This window comes from Chionomys nivalis, chromosome 12, assembly GCF_950005125.1.
Source record: "Chionomys nivalis chromosome 12, mChiNiv1.1, whole genome shotgun sequence".
Lineage (NCBI taxonomy): Eukaryota > Metazoa > Chordata > Mammalia > Rodentia > Cricetidae > Chionomys > Chionomys nivalis.
Window position 1 is genome coordinate 55,278,645 of NC_080097.1, and position 19,257 is coordinate 55,297,901.

General features: G+C 39.7%; 1 protein-coding gene across 2 annotated transcripts in view; it reads left to right on the forward strand.

The window, feature by feature from the left end:
* The window catches only part of Xpo4 (exportin 4), a 94,992-nt gene that overhangs the window by 2,116 nt on the left and 73,619 nt on the right, over positions 1 to 19,257 (forward strand). For both annotated transcript variants that reach the window (XM_057786165.1, XM_057786167.1), the window contains exon 2: positions 17,616 to 17,721. In XM_057786165.1, the coding sequence (XP_057642148.1) occupies positions 17,616 to 17,721 (106 nt within the window). The remainder of the gene's footprint in view (positions 1 to 17,615; positions 17,722 to 19,257) is intronic.

The following is a 19,257-nucleotide window of genomic DNA, read 5'->3' on the forward strand; positions in this document are numbered from 1 at the left end:
TGCTTGGCAATTTATCCTTTTTCTGTCCTGGTAAGGCTGGTTTTTATCACAATGTTTATATGTGGGTAAGAAAATGGTACTAATATTCCATCGATTGCTAGAGTTTGGGTCCTATCTTATGAATCCCTGTAGCAGCTTTGCACTGTTGAGAGAAACTGATATTCAAAGCAAATTAGTGATGAGACTGATCATAACTCAGTTCACCAGACACCCCCATTTCAGAATTCTGAACTCTTTACTCTGTAGCATAGGTTAGGTTAGAACTCATTATGTAGGTAGCCCGTGCTGGCCTTGACCTTCTGGTGGTCCTGCATCAGCCTCAGAGTGCTGGTTATCACAGGCATGAGCTTTATTCCTTTGAATTTTTTATTCAACATGTTCTTTCTGAAAACCAGCATATTAATTATCCTGTTACATGTTCTTTTTTGATGGGAAGTTTCTGTAGTGGTACATTTGTAATCAGGCCTTTTAAGGTTATGGAATAAAGTACTGAACGTAAAGTATTGGACCTCCAGGGTGACAGGTAAAGAGAGCTGGTGAGGTGGGTCACTGGGTGAAAGCTTTGTGAGTACGCACAAAATAAATGTAAAAAAAAGTTAAGGTATTATCTGGCATAAGGAATGATTTTTGTCTGAAAGGTGCTAATAGATGTTTTCTGTAAATACTGCTTAATTCACGACTAAGAAGTTACCTGCTGGAAAGTAAATTTGAAGGTAGATGAGCTAGAATGATGAAGGGTTGTTGTAAATTAGCCATCTGTGTACAAGTAAAGTTATCGATTCTGAAAACGTGGTGGAAATGGGAAAAAGGTTGGTTTTTGTTGTTTTGAGGTAGGGTCTCATTTTGTAGCATTGACTGGCCTGGAACTCCCTGTGTAGATCAGGCTGGCCTGCTTTTGCCACCAAGTGCTTGGGACCACCACATACGCTGGAAAACACGATTTGGTTTTGAGACGGCGCCTGTCCTGGAACTTGCTGTGTAGTCCACACTGACCTTGAATTTTCTATCTCCCTGCCTCAGCCTCCTGAGTGCTGGGATTAAATGTATGCCTGGAGAAGTATTTAAATATGCTTCCCAAATTAATTTTTTTAGAAAGTTTTAGGTTGTTGACCTTTTTTTTTTTTAAAGCACAATTTTATTGATTTGTTGGGAATTTCACATCATGCACCCTAATTTGGCTCACGTAAGAGTCCCTCAGTATAGGGTGTTGCCTTTATCTTGAGGAATTTAACATTTTTTTCCCCAGAGGATGGTAGATATTTTAGAGAGTAAATCCAACCATACTCTATGCTAACATTCTCTTCATTTAGTGTTTTCCTGATGTCAAATTTAATCAGGTTACTTAAATGTAGTGAAAATTTGATGTTGAATATACATATTTTATGACTCACAAATTATAGGACCCATTCTCTCTTATGTAATTCTGCATAACAGTTTAAATAAGCTTTGACCTTTTCCACTGACTTTTACAACACACAGTCTGTGGCTTTTCCTTTTTATCTTTTTTTTTTTTTTTTTTTTTTTTTTGAGACAGAATTTCTCTATGTAGCTTTGGAGCTTGTCCTGGAACATTTATTTATTTATTTATTTATTTATTTATTTATTTATTTATTTAGTATACGATATTCTGTCTGTGTGTATGCCTGCAGGCCAGAAGACGGCAGCAGATCTCATTACAGATGGTTGTGAGCCACCATGTGGTTGCTGGGAATTGAACTCAGGACCTTTGGAAGAGCAGGCAATGCTCTTAACCACTGAGCCATCTCCCCACCCCCCTGGAACTATTTTTGTTTGTTTGTTTGTTTTGTTTTTTTTTTTTTTTCAAGTCAAGCTTTCTCTGTAGCTTTGGACCCTGTCCTGGAACTCACTCTGTAGACCAGGCTGGGCTCGAACTCACAAAGATCTGCCTGTCTCTGCCTCCCAAGTGCTGGGATTTAAGGTGTGTTCCACCACTACCTGGCTCAGAATTAATTTTTTTAGTTGGCAATTGTATGTATTTTGGGGGGACCAGGTAATGTTCAGATACACACATATACATATATATTGTGTAATTCCAAATCATGTCTTTTACCTTAAAGAAAACTGTAAGTGTGTCATAGCTCACACTAAGGCTGGATTTGTAGTTTTGCTTTTGAAGGTCAGGTTATTCTATTTTCACAGATTTGTGTAATTGTGCTAGTTTAGCATAATTTTATCAACAAAGAGAAAATGCCTTTCAAATGAGAAATAGTTAATAGAAGAGAGATGGGGATTTTTCTCTATTCACTTGTAATTGTGGGAAGTCAAGTTGGCTCTAAAATAACAATATTTCAGAGTAGAGCCTTTCAGAGTTTAGAATGTGTATAATCAGTCTTGGATGACTGTTAAAATTGCAGATTCCATTGCTTTGCCTAGAGAAGTCCTGATTAAATAGGCACTACTTCATTCTGTTCCCTGGTCTTCAGTGGCTGAGACCTTTAGGTCTGAAAGCTCAGCAAAGTCGTTGAGCTAACTGTCTTTTTTTTTTTTTACTAGGGCTGCCTACATAATTTGCAGGGCCCATTGCAAATGAAAATGTTGAATAAAAGGAGCTTGGAAGTGCTGATAAAAGTTGTAAAATACAGCCGGGCGGTGGTGGCGCACGCCTTTAATCCCAGCACTCGGGAGGCAGAGGCAGGCGGATCTCTGTGAGTTCGAGACCAGCCTGGTCTACAGAGCGAGTTCCAGGACAGGCTCCAAAACCACAGAGAAACCCTGTCTCGAAAAACAAAAAACAAAAAAAAAAGTTGTAAAATACAAAGCACTTTCTTGTTAAATATTTATTATAAAATGTGGAAGGGAGATGGCTTAGTTGGTGAAGTGCATGCTGGGCAAGCATGAGGACCTCTATTCAAATCCTCTGAAGTCAGATGCAGAAGTGGGAAGAGAGACAAACAGATTCTGGAGCTTGCTGGTCAGCCAGCTTAGCCATTTGGTAAGCTCTGGATCCAAAAAGAGACCTTGTCTCAAAAAGACAAGGTGGAAAGCAGTAGAGGGAGGCAGTCGGCCTCTAGCCTCCGCGCACGGCATTTGCTAGTCATCTGAGGGACTGCTGTATTTGAGCAGACTGTCCAGTAGAGGAAGGCAGGCAGTGCCGTGGTAGAGTCCAGAGACCGATTTCTCAGGTTTGAGCAGACTGTTTTTCTTGCAAAGGCTAACAGCAGGCTTTGGGTAAGGTCCTCCTTGCCAGGCTTCGTAGTGCACTTCTCCTACTGCACGTCTCTCTGGCCACTGCGGGTTTTTTTTTTTTTTTTTTTTGGTTTTTTGAGACAGGGTTTCTCTGTAGCTTTGGTGCCTTCCTGGAACTAGCTCTTGTAGACCAGGCTGGCCTCGAACTCCCAGAGATCCACCTGCCTCTGCCTCCCGAGTGCTGGGATTAAAGGCGTGCGCCACCACCGTCCGGCGCGGGTTTTTTTTTTATTCTTCTATTTTTCATCCTAACACAAGGCGTTTCATAGACAATTTCTTCTTCCTGAAGAGTGTTCTTCACTTTTCAGGGAAGCCTTCCTTTGTCAACTGGAAGGTGAGGTTCATCTGCTCTATACCCCTACATTCAGAACTGCCTACGTGTTACTTGACGAATGCTGTTAGACTCTTAATATATGTTAAGTTTGGCCGGGCGGTGGTGACGCACGCCTTTATTTTATTTTATTTTTTTTTTGGTTTTTTCGAGACAGGGTTTCTCTGTGGCTTTGGAGCCTGTCCTGGAACTCGCTCTGTAGACCAGGCTGGTCTCGAACTCACAGAGATCCGCCTGCCTCTGCCTCGGCTTGGCGCACGCCTTTAATCCCAGCACTCGGGAGGCAGAGGCAGGCGGATCTCTGTGAGTTCGAGACCAGCCTGGTCTACAAGAGCGAGTTCCAGGACAGGCTCCAAAGCCACAGAGAAACCCCGTCTCGAAAAACCTATATATATATATATGTTAAGTTTGGGGAACCTGCTTGCTTTCCCTTGACAGTTATACTAGCATCTGGCACGAGGCTTGTCATAGAGTAGTTGCTTTAGTACTATGTTGAATGAAGAAAATGAATGACTAAATGCAGAAGGGAGTGGGATCCTATGGCCTATATATACTAAGTCCTTTTACCACCATAATTACCTTGAGTTTGCCCATTGGTGGGTCTTGTGAGTTGTGGGTGTTGTGAGACTGTCAACAGATGTGGTGAGTGAGAATCTGACCAAGATTGGGGTGGGGAGTATATTAATCTTAATTTTTTAAAAATTTATTTATTATGTATATAGGGTTCTGAGCACCAGATCTCATTATAGATGGGTGTGAATCATCATGTGGTTGCTGGGAATTGAAGTCAGGACCTCCAGAACAGCAGTCAGTTCTTTTAACCTCTGAGGCATCTCTCCAGCCCAATCTTAATTTTTTTAATGCCAAAATAACTGATGAGAGTGAAATGACTGTATATGTGTTTGGGGAAGCTGAGGACTACTTTCCCAAACAGGCTTAGACTTTATTTTCTCAACATTCATCTTCAGATTAATCAAAACTATTGTAATCTGTAATATAGTCATGTTTAACAAAATTATTTGCTTTTACTTACCAGGTGGAGTCATAGAAAAGTTGTGTGTGTGATGTGTGTGTAGGCACATGTGGAAGTTATTGAAATCATGGAATAGTAAAAGGTCTGGAATATCCGTTTTTTTTTTTTACTCCAACAATGATGGTGTGTGTGATATTTAACAAGTCAGTTAATGTCAGTGTCCTCTAAAATAGAGTAATGAATGGGACTGGAGACACAGCTGAGTGGCTAACAGGTACTGCCCTTAAAGAGGACATAATTTCAGGTTCTAACACCACGCTAGGTGACTGACAATCTCCCTTAACTCCAGCACTAGGGGATCCTATTGCCTCTGGCTTCCAAGGGCACCTGCACTCACATGCATACGCACAGAGACCCCTCCTATACATCATTAAATAAATCTTACAAAATTAAATAAATTAGGACAATGAAGTCGTAAAAAGAATAAAACAGAATTAGGGGTCAGCACAGCAACTAAATGTTCTTGCCATCAAGCCTGGTGATGTTAGTTTGATTCCTGAGACCCACATGGTAGAAGGCAAGAACCAACTCCTGTAAGTTAGTGTGCTGAGGCACACACACACACCTATACAAATAAATAAAGGTAAGAAAAATTAAAATAGGATGCCTTGAGAGTTATAAAAGTTTAAGTAATTTATGTTAAAAATGTTTAGTATATTCGAGACCAGCCTGGTCTACAAGAGCTAGTTCCAGGACAGGCTCCAAAACCACAGAGAAACCCTGTCTCGAAAAAAAAAAAAAAAAAAAATGTTTAGTATAATGTCTGGCACATAGTAAGTGCTTTACAAATTACAGCTGGTTTTTGTACCTTAATGTATCGTATAACCTCACACCAAAGCATATAAAATCAAGACAGTCTTGGAGTACTAAGTAAATACTTATCGACTTAACTCTCAAGTACTGTGAGCTGCCAGCACTTACTTTGCTCTCCAGTGTGGCCATAAGAAGCTGTTGACATTTGCAGTGGTACACACATGTGCTAGTGTGTCACATCCAATAGGACTTGGGTCCTAAAACCCTGGCTAGAGGAAGTGAGGGGATTAAGGACAGACACACAGACACGTGTACATTGAAGCTAGGGTAAAGTGGGGTTCTCTAATGTTTCCACTCTCCTAACACTTCAAACTGGACCTCAGCGTGTTTATTAGGTATCACACAGGGGGAGGGGCTGGCTAGTTTGGGTAGGAGGTCTCTGTACATATGCAATATCAGGCTGTAAATATCCGGGAGGAGGAAGCTATAGCGTCTAGTTTTGGCACACATTGTTCATAAGCTATACTTGGACTTCCAAGAAAGGCTTTACTATTTCTCTTTAGACTGACCCATATGGGTAAATGGCTTTGTCGGTTTTCCATGGGCTAATTGGTCTGCAACAGTCTGTGCCCATGTCAAAACACATAAAATTCACTCAGGACTTCCTTTGCACCCTACATAATGGCTATGTGTTATACAACACATGTCTTTGTGTATCTCTGCATTCATCTTCTGTTTTGTAAATTACTGATCCCTATTTGAAATATGCTGATTTATTTCTTCTAGTTGGCATCCCGTCCAGATGCACTAGTAATGGATTCTAGATATCCATTTTTTAACAGGCCATATATTCTTATTCTGGCTCCTTTTCTTGGTCTTGCATCTTCAAAACATAGTACTTTATAAAATATCAGTAGTACACACATTGCTAAAGAGAAGATGGACATAATCTGTTGCTTTATGAATATAAATTTCATCTTTAGACTTATAAAACAATTAGAGTGATCACATAGGCTGGTTATGGTGTGTATACTTTTAATCTCAGCACTTGAGAGGCAGAGGCAAGTGAGTTGTGTGTTTAAACCTCGCCTGGTTTAAATAGTGAGCTCCAGACCAGCCAGGGCTACATTATAAGACCTCATCTAAAAAAACAAATGAACGAACAAACAAAACAGTTGTAACTGGAGGTTTCTCTCCAGCTCACCAGTTCCCGAATAAATAACTACTCTCAGGCTTAATATTAAGTATAATGGCTTGGCCCATGGCTCAGGCTTCTTATTGGTTAGCTCTACATATAAATTAACCCATTTCTAATAATCTGTGTATTGCCATGTGATTTTTTTGGTGTTACCTGTTCTCTAGTACATCGTTTTGCTCTGGCGGCTTCTGGCATCTCCCCAACTCTGCCTTCTTTCTCCCTGTATATCTGGATTTCCTGCCAAGCTATATTTTGCTCTGCCATAGGCCAAAGAAACTTCTTTATTAACCAGTTGTAATAAAACATATTCACAGCATACACAGAGGTTATCCCACAGCACATAATGATCAAACATTGATTTTTTTTTAATATGATTAAATGATTAACATCATTTTTAAAAATGATTTTTTAAAGAAAAATCATTGTTTAATATACATCTGTTTTTAGCATAGCTTCATTTTGAGACATCTATCTTTAACATATCTTATTTTGAGTTTCAAAGCTGAAAATATGTTATCACATTTGTGTATCCACTTGTTATATTTATTTATTTTGAGGCAGGATCTCACTGTGTAGCCTTGACTGGTGTGGAGTGTGAAGAGATCCACATGCCTTTGCATCCCCAGTGCAGGGATTAAAGTTGTGCACTACCATGCCCGACCATGCACGTGTTATTTGAGATAGGGTCTCTTGTCAGGACCAGGGGATGATTAGACTCTGCTGACTGTCCAGACAGCTGACTCTCCCTGCCTCCCAAGCGGAGGTTTACAAATGTGCCCCACCACATGCAGCTTTTGTGTAGGTGCTGGAAATGGAACTCAGCGCTTTACTGACTAGGTCCTTTCTGCAGCCTCTTCGATACCATTTTAGCAAAACAGGTTGCCCTGTATTTTTGACACTGAAGTAATTATGTCAGACTGGATAAGAGTGCTTACTTTGTTAAAAGAGAGTGAGAAAGATATTTTTATTCTTTTATTTATTGTTTGTGTGAATGTATGCACGTGTGCAGGTGCCTATGGATGCATGCATGTGTGCAGTTGCTTGTGCAGTCTAGAAGAGGGCATCAGATCCTCTGAGTTGCAGGCAGTTGTTATGGGTGCTGGGAAGTGAACTCTGATCCTAAGACCATTTCTGTAGCCCCCCCTTCCTTCCTTCCTTCCTTCCTTCCTTCCTTCCTTCCTTCCTTCCTTCCTTCCTTCCTTCCTTCCTTCCTTCCTTCTCTTCCCTCCCTCCCTCCCTCCCTCCCTCCCTCCCTCCCTCCCTCCCTCCCTCCCTCCCTCCCTCCCTCCCTCCTTCCCTCCTTTCTTTCTTTCTTTCTTTCTTTCTTTCTTTCTTTCTTTCTTTCTTTCTTTCTTTCTTTCTTTCTTTCTGTTTTGTTTTTTGTAATTTGAGACAGGGTTTCTCTGGAACCTGTCCTAGAAGTTACTCTGTAGACCAGGCTGACATCGAACTCAACAGAGATCTATCCGTCTGTTTCCTGAGTGCTGGGATTAAAAGTGTGCACCACCACCGCTCAGTGTCCCCATTCTTTAATTGGTTGTATAATGTGAGATGCATTTGTTTTTGACCTACTGGTACTCTATTGTTTTTATGTGGTTTTAGCCAGAGAGTTGCTTAAAATATGCAGTTAGTTGCCGGGCGGTGGTGGCGCACGCCTTTAATCCCAGCACTTGGGAGGCAGAGGCAGGCGGATCTCTGTGAGTTCGAGACCAGCCTGGTCTACAGAGCTAGTTCCAGGACAGGATCCAAAACCACAGAGAAACCCTGTCTTGAAAAACCAAAAAAAAAAAAAAAAAAAAAATGCAGTTAGCTGTTTGATGGGGAGTGAAATACAAGTTAACTGAAAAGCGTGTAGATTCTCTGACATATCCACATGCCCAATTTCTGGTTGTTTTTAGTTTTTTGTTTATTTGTTTGTTTTGTTTTTTGTTTTTCAAGACAGGGTTTCTCTGTGTAGCCCTGGCTGTTCTGGAACTTGCTTTGTAGACCAGGCTAGCCCTGAACTCACTGAGATTTGCCTGCCTCCCAAGTGCTGGGATTAAAGGCATGTGCCACTATCACCTGAATGTGTCCAATTTCTACATAGCAAATCTTAGTGTGTTTTGTTTAGTCTTCTGAAAAATATAATTGAAGCTCCCTTTAACATTATTCCCTAGCTTATGTTTCTTCTACAAAGGTACAATATCTTTAAAGTTACTTATCAACTGTGTGTGGAAGTGAATGCCTAAAATCTCAGCATTTAGGAGGCTGAGTATTGGGTTAACTTTTTCAAAGAAGGTAGATTTCTGCTCATGTTGGATAGGTCCCGAAAGACAGACCAAAGAAATTATTCCAGCTGGGCGGTGGTGGTGCACGCCTTTAATCCCAGCACTCGGGAGGCAGAGGCAGGTGGATCTCTGTGAGTTTGAGGCCAGCTTGGTCTACAAGAGCTAGTTCCAGGACAGGCACCAAAACTACAGAGAAACCTTGTCTCGAAAAACCAAAAGAAAAAAAAAGAAAAGAAAAAAATTATTCCATCCAAGTGTACCTTCGTGAACCATTGAGTTTAATTGGAGCCACCTATAGAAGCATGAGTGAGAATCTGCTACAGGAGCATGGACAAGTTTAGCAACTGCTAGTGGTTTCTGTATACTTGAGGAGGGGCAAGGTGAGCTATGGGGTGGGATCCTTGTACACTCCATGTATGTTACTTGCGAGTTGCCTTATAGACCTGCCAAGTCCTTCCACAAGGGAAATAATAGTGGGTCTTGTCTTCTGAAGGTCTTGTGCAGGTAATTATAGGTGCTCTGATTTCAAGAGGACAAGAGCCATGTCCTGCCCAGAGTAGTTTGCAAAACACTGAGATAGGACATGATCACACTGTCATTCAGGCTGGCCTTAAACTCACTCTATTCCTGCTTCAGTGTTCTGAGTGCTGGTATTACAGGTGTGTACTGCTATACCTGATTTTGAGTATTTTTTGTGTTTATTAGTTGGTTTTACTTTCTACTCTAAGTTGTCTAGCACAATTACTAGCCATTTTTCTATTACACTTTGATTTACTTGGGTTGGATTTGACAATGTAGAACAGAAGGTCCTCAAAGAACTGTGTCTTCAGAAGGATAGCTTTGGACTGACAAGGAGACTCAGTGGGTAAAGGCACTCGCCACCAAGTCACCAGCTGAGCTCGGTCTCTGGGACTCACTTTGTGGAAGGAGTGAGCTGAAGATAGCTTTATTTTTCTTTTCCGTAAAGTCTGGAGTTAGCATCAGTGTTGCTGTGGTGAGTGATTCTAGATGCCAGCAAGTGCTCCAGATTTTTGTCTTGCTGTCTTCCTAATCTCTTAGAGTGGGGGAGGGGCTTCCATCTTCTAGTTTATGACTTTAGGAAGTGAGCAGAGCTACACAAGGCATGCCATTTCAAGGGAGAAGTAAAAGATGTATTTGCACCTGAATCACCTCTAGAAAATTCCATCCAAAAGTTTGTTAATCTCATATTGGCTGGAATGAATCTTATAGCTGCTCCTACTGAAGAGAGAAACTCAGCAGGTGCATTGCTCTATAACTAAAGTCAGGATTGACTTGCAGTGGAAGAAAATGCTCAGATGTGGAGGGCATAGGTGTCATCTTGTTAAAGTGTTGTTACAAATCTTAATTATTTAGTGTGTGTGTGTGTGTGTGTGTGATACTCTTACCAGGGAGTATATGTGGAGGTCAGAGGACAACTTGCAGGAGATGATTATCTTCCATCACGTGGGTCCTGGGGAATCAAACTCAGGTTGTCAGACTTGGTGGCTATCTCACTGATCCTTTTAAAAAACAACTAAAAGAATTAATTACAAAGTGTTAGTTTTTGTTATGTGTATTTTACTCTTTTGTTAGAGTTTCAGTTTTTGCTAAATAGTCCTGTGTTAATTTTAATGCAGTCTCTTTCTTCTAAAGAGTGACTGATATTTTACTTTACTTACGGTGACTTTAATATTTAGAAGAGTAAGCCGGGTGGTGGTGGCGCACGCCTTTAATCCCAGCACTTGGGAGGCAGAGGCAGGCGGATCTCTGTGAATTCGAGACCAGCCTGGTCTACAAGAGCTAGTTCCAGGACAGGCTCCAAAACCACAGAGAAACCCTGTCTCGAAAAACCAAAAAAAAAAAAAAAAAAAAAAAAATTTAGAAGAGTAATTGTGATAGTTGAATTTATTAATTTTGAAAAAGGATTTGTACTTGCTATTTATTAAGAAGTTTTTTTACTGCCCTGACAAACCTGTGTTTTCTTCCCTAACATTTTATTGTTTCAATTTTAAATCTTAAATTCTTCTATGTACAAAGTGAATTTATTACTTTGTACGAAATGTGTAGATTATCTAGTTGTAACTGCACTGGCAGCCTGGCCAGTCTGCTTTCCTCACCGATGTGTCTTACTTAGGTCATGGTCTGTTCCTGGGGATTCTCTCTGCATGGTTTTCTTTTGCTTCAGAATGGGGTGCGTGTGTTAAAGTCTTTGCTCTAATGCTGGTTTTGAATTTTAGCCATTCTTTTTTGATTTTTTTTTTTTTTTTTTTTTTTTTTTTTTTTTTTGGTTTTTCGAGACAGGGTTTCTCTGTGGTTTTGGAGCCTGTCCTGGAACTAGCTCTTGTAGACCAGGCTGGTCTCGAACTCACAGAGATCCGCCTGCCTCTGCCTCCCGAGTGCTGGGATTAAAGGTGTGCGCGCCACCACCGCCTGGCTTCTTTTTTGATTTTTCGAGACAGGGTTTCTCCGTAGTTTTTGGTTCCTGTCCTGGAACTAGCTCTTGTAGACCAGGCTGGCCTCGAACTCACAGAGATCCGCCTGCCTCTGCCTCCCGAGTGCTGGGATTAATAGCCATTCTTTCTTAAGTGTCTGTGTCTGGTTTGGCAAGCTTTTAGCCCTTTTCATGGATGAGGACTGCTGAGATTTTAACAGGGTTGCATTATTGTTAATTTCTAGAGAACTGCATGCTTACTGTGTAGTAGGGCTTAGGTCCTTGACTTCTCATTGCCATCAGGAACCCCTGAAAGGCAGATAAGTATCTATCCTTGAGATTTCCCTTGGACTATGCTGCCGAGAGGGGATTGGAAGCCAGGCTTCTCTGATTGTATGTCCCTTTCTTGTCATTAAAGTGGGGTTTAAGTTGTGTAAAGAAGTTAGGAGATAGTGTAGAACTGTCTGCAATCAGGAAAAGATTAAGATAAGATGGAGGAGGAAAGATGAGAAAAATGTGTAAGGCTGTGTGGAAAGGGGGTACACAAGTCAAGACAAAGTTGTAGGAATATTTCGCAGTGCATTGGAGAAGGTGGTAGAAAATGAAGAGTCTTAGCAAAGGTGGATACATGGAGAGTTCAGCATCCTGGGAGGTGTTTAGATACGTCTCATGTATTGCCCAGCTTGGCTCTTGGTATATAGTCACTTTATTTATTTTTTAAACTTTGAGAGTAAGAATAAGATCACTTCTGGAAGAAAATGTGTCTGAGAAGGGTGTTCTGAGAGGAAGACATAGTTGGTAGGAAGGACAGTTTTGAAGTAAGGACTGAGGCGCTTGAGGCATTAATCAGGGCCATCTGGAGAACTTCTTATGGAGCACTGTGAAACACGGATAAGTAAGTTTATTATTATTTAATTGTTTGGGTTTTGTTGGTTTTGTTTGTTATATTTTTGAGAGGGGACTCACTATCAGGCTGGCCCCAAACACAAAGATCTGTCTGCCTCCCTAGTGCTGGGAAATGAGGTCTCTCTATGTAGGCCAGGCTGGCCTAGAACTCAAAAGAGTCATCTGCCTCTGACTCCTGGATGCTAGGATAATAGAATAGATGTAAAGTATCAAAACATATTATCCTTTATGAGTAGTTTTAAATTTAGATAGGAACAGTTCAAGAAAATGAAAGTTGATCAAATTCTCATTGAAATCTTCACTTATTGAGTCAAAGGCTACTAATATTTGTGTGTTTGGGTGACATATCTGTCATTTTGTAATTAGAGCATGAAACCATCTATTAAAAAAGCTAAGAAAGCCGGGTGGTGGTGGCGCACGCCTTTAATCCCAGCACTTGGGAGGCAGAGGCAGGCGGATCTCTGTGAGTTCGAGACCAGCCTGGTCTACAAGAGCTAGTTCCAGGACAGGCACCAAAGCTACAGAGAAACCCTGTCTCGAAAAACCAAAAAAAAAAAAAAAAAAAAAGCTAAGAAAGTGTTAATTAGATCTTTATAGTATAACTTCACACCATGTTTTCTCTTCTACTCTCATAGTATGGTTTTCTGTCTACAAATAGTACCTGATTATTCAGTCTGACTTCAATGTCCCGTCTTCCGTTTTTCATGAATTGTACATAATAATATGTATAGGAAGCCAGAATGTTAGTTAGTATTTTCTGCTAGTTAAGAGAGGCAGAACTCCTCAGTTTACCTCTAGGATAAGCACTGATGTGTACTTGAAGTCACATTCTTATTGACTTGGCTCTCTTGGGAATTTAACAATTTCCAAATCTTGATTTCTCCATTTAAAAGAGGGAGATAACTTTTTTTTTTTTTTTTGGTTTTTCAAGACAGGGTTTCTCTGTGGTTTTGGAGCCTGTCCTGGAACTAGCTCTGTAGACCAGGCTGGTCTCGAACTCACAGAGATCCGCCTGCCTCTGCCTGCCAAGTGCTGGGATGGGAGATAACTCTTTCGAGGATATTCCTGGAACTAATGAGCTAATATGTAAAATTTAGCATTCTACCAGACAGTTTTATAATGATTATAATTTTATGACTATTACTGATAGTTTAGAACAGTCATGGCTTCCTAGGGAAAGAACTGGAGGTCTTTACAATGGGGATTGGAATGGTGACTGTTCCGAAGAAAGGCTTAGCAGCACGGCAGTAGAAGCAATTAGAACAAACTGGTGGATGCAGGGTTTATGAACTCTGTGATTGGTTAATTCCTGTCTTGTCTTGTAGAATCATGTAGGTGCATTACTAGCTCTGGCATGGTGCTAAGCATATAGTCCTTGTCAAATACATTCTGAACAGATGCTGCTCAAAGTCTTTGAACCCCATATATATTCAGCCTACTAAAAACTAAGCATGTTATTTAACCCCTGGATCGGTAAATAATCTCCAGATATCCAGTTTTGGGTTCTTCTGACTTGAGTCACTGTCGCTTTTTACCAGATTTTGTGAACAGATCTGCTTGTCTGTGCTGGTAGGATGGTGAAGCTGGGGACAGAAACATCAGTCTTTTGTATTGGGTTTGTGAGCGTTTGGTCCCACAAGTGCTCTTAACCAGGGATCCATCTCCACAGACTTCTTGGAATTTACTGGTGGAAATAATTTACTGTTTGGAAGTTGTTTTAAAGGACTTTTTAAAAATATTTATTTATTATGTATACAATATTCTGTCTGTGTGTATGCCTGAAGGCCAGAAGAGGGCACCAGACCTCATTACAGATGGTTGTAATCCACCATGTGGTTGCTGTGAATTGAACTCAGGACCTTTGGAAGAGCAGGCAATGCTCTTAACCTCTGAGCCATCTCTCCAGCCCCTTAAAGGACTTTTTAAAAAATTTTTTTTATTGATATTTATTGAGCTCTACATTTTTCTATGCTCCCCTCCAGGTCTCTCCCCTCCTCCCTTTAACCCTCCCCCAAGGTCACCATGCTCCCAATTTACTCAAGAGATCTTGTCTTTTTCTACTTTCTACTTCCCATGTAGATTAGATCTATGTAAGTCTCTGTTAGTGTCCTCATTGTTTTCTAAGGTCTCTGGGATTGTGGTTTGTAGGCTGGCTTTCTTTGTTTGCCTTGTTTAAAAACCACCTATGAGTGAGTACATGTCATAATTGTCTTTCTGTATCTGGGTTACCTCACTCAAAATAATGTTTTCTAGTTCCATCCATTTTACTGCAAAATTATTTTTTTCTGCTGTGTGGTACTCCATTGTATAAATGTACCACGTTTTCCTTATCCGCTCTTCGATCGAGGGGCATTTAGGTTGTTTCCAGGTTCTGGCTATGACAAACAAAGCTGCTATGAACATAGTTGAGCACATGTCCTAGTGGCACAATTAAGCATCCTTTGGATATGTACCCAAAAGTGGTATTACTGTGTCTTGAGGAAGGTTGTTTCCTAATTTTCTGAGAAATCGCCAGACTGACATCCAAAGGGGGTTGTACCAGCTTGCACTCCCACCAGCAATGCAGAAGTGTTCCCTTTTCCCCACAACCTCTCCAGCATAAGTTGTCATCAATGTTTTTGATCATGGCCATTCTTACAGGTGTAAGATGGAATCTCAGAGTTGTTTTGATTTGCATTTCTCTGATGACTAAGGATGTTGAACATTTCCTTGTCTTTCAGCCATTTTAGATTCCTCTGTTGAGAGTTCTCTGTTTAGGTCTGTACTCCATTTTTTAATTGGATTATGTGATCTTTTGGTATCCAATTTCTTTAGTTCTTTGTATATTTTGGAGATCAGACCTCTGTCTGATGTGGAGTTAGTGAAGATCTTTTCCCATTCTGTAGGCTGTCGTTTTGTCTTATTGACCGTGTCCTTTGCTTTACAGAAGCTTTTCAGTTCAGGAGGTCCCATTTATTAATTGTTTCACTCAGTGTCTGTGCTGCTGGCATTCTATTTAGGAAGTGGTTCCCTGTGACAGTGCGTTCAAGTGTACTTCCCTCTTGCTCTTCTATAAGGTTCAGTGTGGCTGGCTTTATGTTGAGGTCTTTGATTCATTTGGATTTGATTAAAGGACTTTTATAGTTGTTGAGTCTACATATTCTTTTTTTTACTGTTTAATATTTTTATTTACATGATTGTAAATTATATAATTTCTATCATTTAGTATTTTGTATAAAACCATTTTACCATATACAAGATTTTCAAATGCAACAAAAAAATATCAAAAACTACATGTATGTACCAAGTTTACAGGCTATGGTGAAGCTTTATTTTAAAAATACCTTCAGGAGAATAAACATCCAACCCGTTCTCTCAGCTTTAAAAAATGTGATTAGAAATATACAGTTTAATAAAATATAAAGACAGTGGTTGATCAAATACTGATTCATCAGTTACACTTTAAAACTTCACTTAAGGGCTGGAGAGATGGCTCAGAGGTTAAAAGCACTGACTGTTCTTCCAGAGGTTCTGAGTTCAATTTCTAGCAACCACATGATGGCTTACAACCATCTGTTATGCAATCTGGTGCCCTCTTCTGGCGGGCAGGGATGCATGTAGACAGAACACTGTATACATAATTAATAAATAAATCTTTTAAAAAAGTACATTTTAAAACTTCACTTAATCATCTGTACATGAGTGTACAATAAAGTTTTCAAACAGTGGGTGTAAAACTGCAGTACTTTACATTCTTGATTATGATTATTATTATTATTTATGTATGCAATGTTCTGTCTGCATGTATGCCTGCCCACCAGAAGAGGGCACCAGGTCTCATACATGGTTGTGAGCCACATGTGGTTGCTGGGAATTGAACTCAGGACCTCTGGAAGAGCAGCCAGTGCTCTTAACCTCTGAGCCATCTCTCCATCTCAGTACTTTACATTCTTACATCACCAGTTGCTCTTGAACTCTTGTGCTCAAGTGATTTTTCTGCCTCAGCCTACCTGGGGCAACAAGCATACAGAACAACAGCTTTCTTTCAATAAAGATATTATAGCTCTGGATTTAGGAATCTAAAGTATATTCTGTCCTGCCACATATGTTGACCTGGTGATTTTATTGTGTATATAATATCCAAATAGGTGGTTACATTTTATACTATACATTAACATCTTCATACCTTTACTTTTTATAAAAGTGAGTAGCGGAGTAGTTTAGCCCCATTAGCTATAGAAGGAGTTTTTATTTATAAAATAGCTAGCATAAGGATCATGAGAGGAAAAATGATCCAGACTCCCCAGGTAATCTAGTGTTGATTTGTACACACAGCTGTGAGTGGGTGGTATTGACTAAATGCAGTGTTAATGATGGAAACCTTGAAATACAGCTCATTCTGTTCTCTTGGTGAGAACAGAGTTTGCAGGCGAAAGGACAGAACTTGTAATGTAGCTAGTTGCTCCCAATATTTCGTTACTAAATCCAATTAAACTCAGTTTTGTAATAGAAAGTTTTGTTTTTTCTGGAGAACTGTAGAGGGTGCTGTAACCTTAGGAATAATGTGCACTGGCTTTAACTAGTCCAGGCATTCACAGGGCAGGAGTGTACAGTGTTCAGAGAGACGATAATGCATAATATGTTACATTGTTTATTTACTCTTTTCCTTCCTTCCTTCCTTTCCTTTTTTTTTTTTTTAAAGATGTTGTCTCACTATGCCCACATGTGTCCTTGGCTGGCCTGGAGCTTTCTCTATAGCCCAGTCTGGCCTCAAACTTAGATCTATCTACCTTCCTCTGCCTCTCTTCAAGGTGTGTGACACCACACCCAGAACGATAGCCTTTCTTAATATGATCCAGGTAAATTGTAGAACAATAAATGTTATTTCCAATATCTTCCCCTTCCCTCCAGTTATATCAGAAGATAATTCAACCGTGGAATATGTATTTTGGATAAGTATGCTTTAGCAGGGAAACAGCTTTGGAAAACAGGCTATTGCACCAAAGTGGAATTTAAAAGTCTAGGCAGACTTCAGAAGTTGTTTTGGTAAAGTAGATATCTTGCTTTTTGGCTGATTGAATTTAGTATTCAGAGAATTTATAGTGGTCCATGAATTCCAGGTAACATTGCAGATTTTTCGTAACTTTGATTCAGTTTCCTCAGTACTGAAAAGTTTTGGCATTTGAAGTTAGTTAAATTAGTCTGAATGGTAGATTTTGAAGCAAAGGATGAGGATATTACCTATCTTTTAAAGTAGTTCCTTTTCTAGATTTAGGCAGCTTTAAATAGTTTCAGAGACAAATCTTGCTTCTTTGTTTCTTCCTGGAACTGTATTTTTATATATTTGTTTTGAAGTTCTGTACTGTAGTTCCTTAAAAACTTAAAGCAAAAAAAAAGTTTCCCTCTTCCCCACTCCTCAAAGTGAAAAGTTTTTCTCCACAGTGGGCGAATGGATCAGTGTTGTACAGGCTTTCTCATTTGGTTGCTCTGTCTTTGTTTTTATTCTAAAGGCCCCACCTTCCATGGTCAGTAATGAACAACGCCAGCACGCAGAGCACATACTCCTATCCTTTAGGAAATCCAAATCACCATTTGCAGTTTGCAGGCATATTTTGGGTAAGTTTTCTCTTTAAAAATATTTTGGCATAATCGACCGTTTTTTTTTGTCTTGAATGCTGGTTGTTATAAATCCCTTTTAGTCCCTTTGTGCAGTTAGTCCCTTTCACTAATGGTTTTCTATTAGGTTTGGGGGTAGTTATGTATGTTCTCTCTTAGTTGTTTTCCAGTTGTTCTTTTTAAAAACTGGTTTAAACTCAGCTTCCTTATAGCCATATTAGTCACTTCTGGGAAAGTTATCGATATAATAAATAAAGTGGTGATTTATAAGTTTTGTCAACTTACTTTATGAGTTCTGTCTGACACATAATATGGAAATGGTCTCTTTCAAACAACTCTAGGGATGGTAGGTCTCTTGTCAAAGATGGCACTTTGTAAGAGCTGTATCTGATATTGCCATTTGCCTCTTCTATATTTTTTGATAATAATAAAAAGGGAGATTTCATTCATTGTTTTTATTTACTTAGTTATCTATTTATTTACTTGTTTGAGTTTTTCAAGGCAGGGTTTCTCTGTGTAGCTCTGGCTGTTCTGGAACTCACTCTGTAGACCAGGCTGGCCTGGAACTCACAGAGATCCATTTGCCTCTGCCTCCCAAGTGCTGGGATTAAAGTCATGTGCCACCATGGCCCAACATTGTTTTTATTTTATATTTTATGTTGGCCTTTTTGCTTAGTGGGAAGTATCTTTCATATTGCTCATATACTTAAACTTCTTAAAAATTTTGAGTCCATTTATTGCTACAAAATTGATGACTTGATAGGATCTAAAGCATCTGTTTGTTTATTCTTGTGATTTTGGTAGGGTTTGTCTGTTACCAGTACTCTGGTTTCCATACAGAAATAAACTATGATGATGGTCATCTCTTCTAAACTGTTTTACATATTAGGGCTTATGAAATGAGAGGTCTTGGGTCGTAGTGGAAGAGTTCTGTTGAATTATGAGATCTGGCTGCCAGTGGTGCGTGTTGCACATTGTCATACTTGAAGAGGTCAGCCTCTCTGGGCCTCTGTCATCTGTGCAGTGAGAATAATGACACCATTTGCCTTCATGGGCATGGCTTCTTAAGGGCTTGGGAGATGCCCATGTTGTCATATAAAATAAACATGTGTGAACAATAAAGTAAACATAGTCACATTACTTTATTTACTAGGGTTTTTGTTTTTTGAAGAAGACCATCTAAAATACATGGCTGTTTTGTCTGACAGAAGCTAGCAACAGTAGGAAGGTAGCTGTTTGATTCAAATCTTACCTTTAGAGCAATAGTTGTAACAGGTGTCTTTTCAATGCAGTGAGGCCATACATGGGCTTACCAGTGGTCAAGTTTTATACTTGAATGGATTTGTTTCTGTTACTAAGAAATGTGTTCTTTTACTTGTACGGTATATTTAATTAATGCTAAATAAAAATAACTAAGACATTAGCCTAAAGAGTTTAAAGGAGTTAAGACCTCATCTTACCTTGAAATTATTCCAAATCAACAGGTGTGAGAGACCATTGTGTTAAACTATTAACCTAAAGTAATTGGAATTTGAA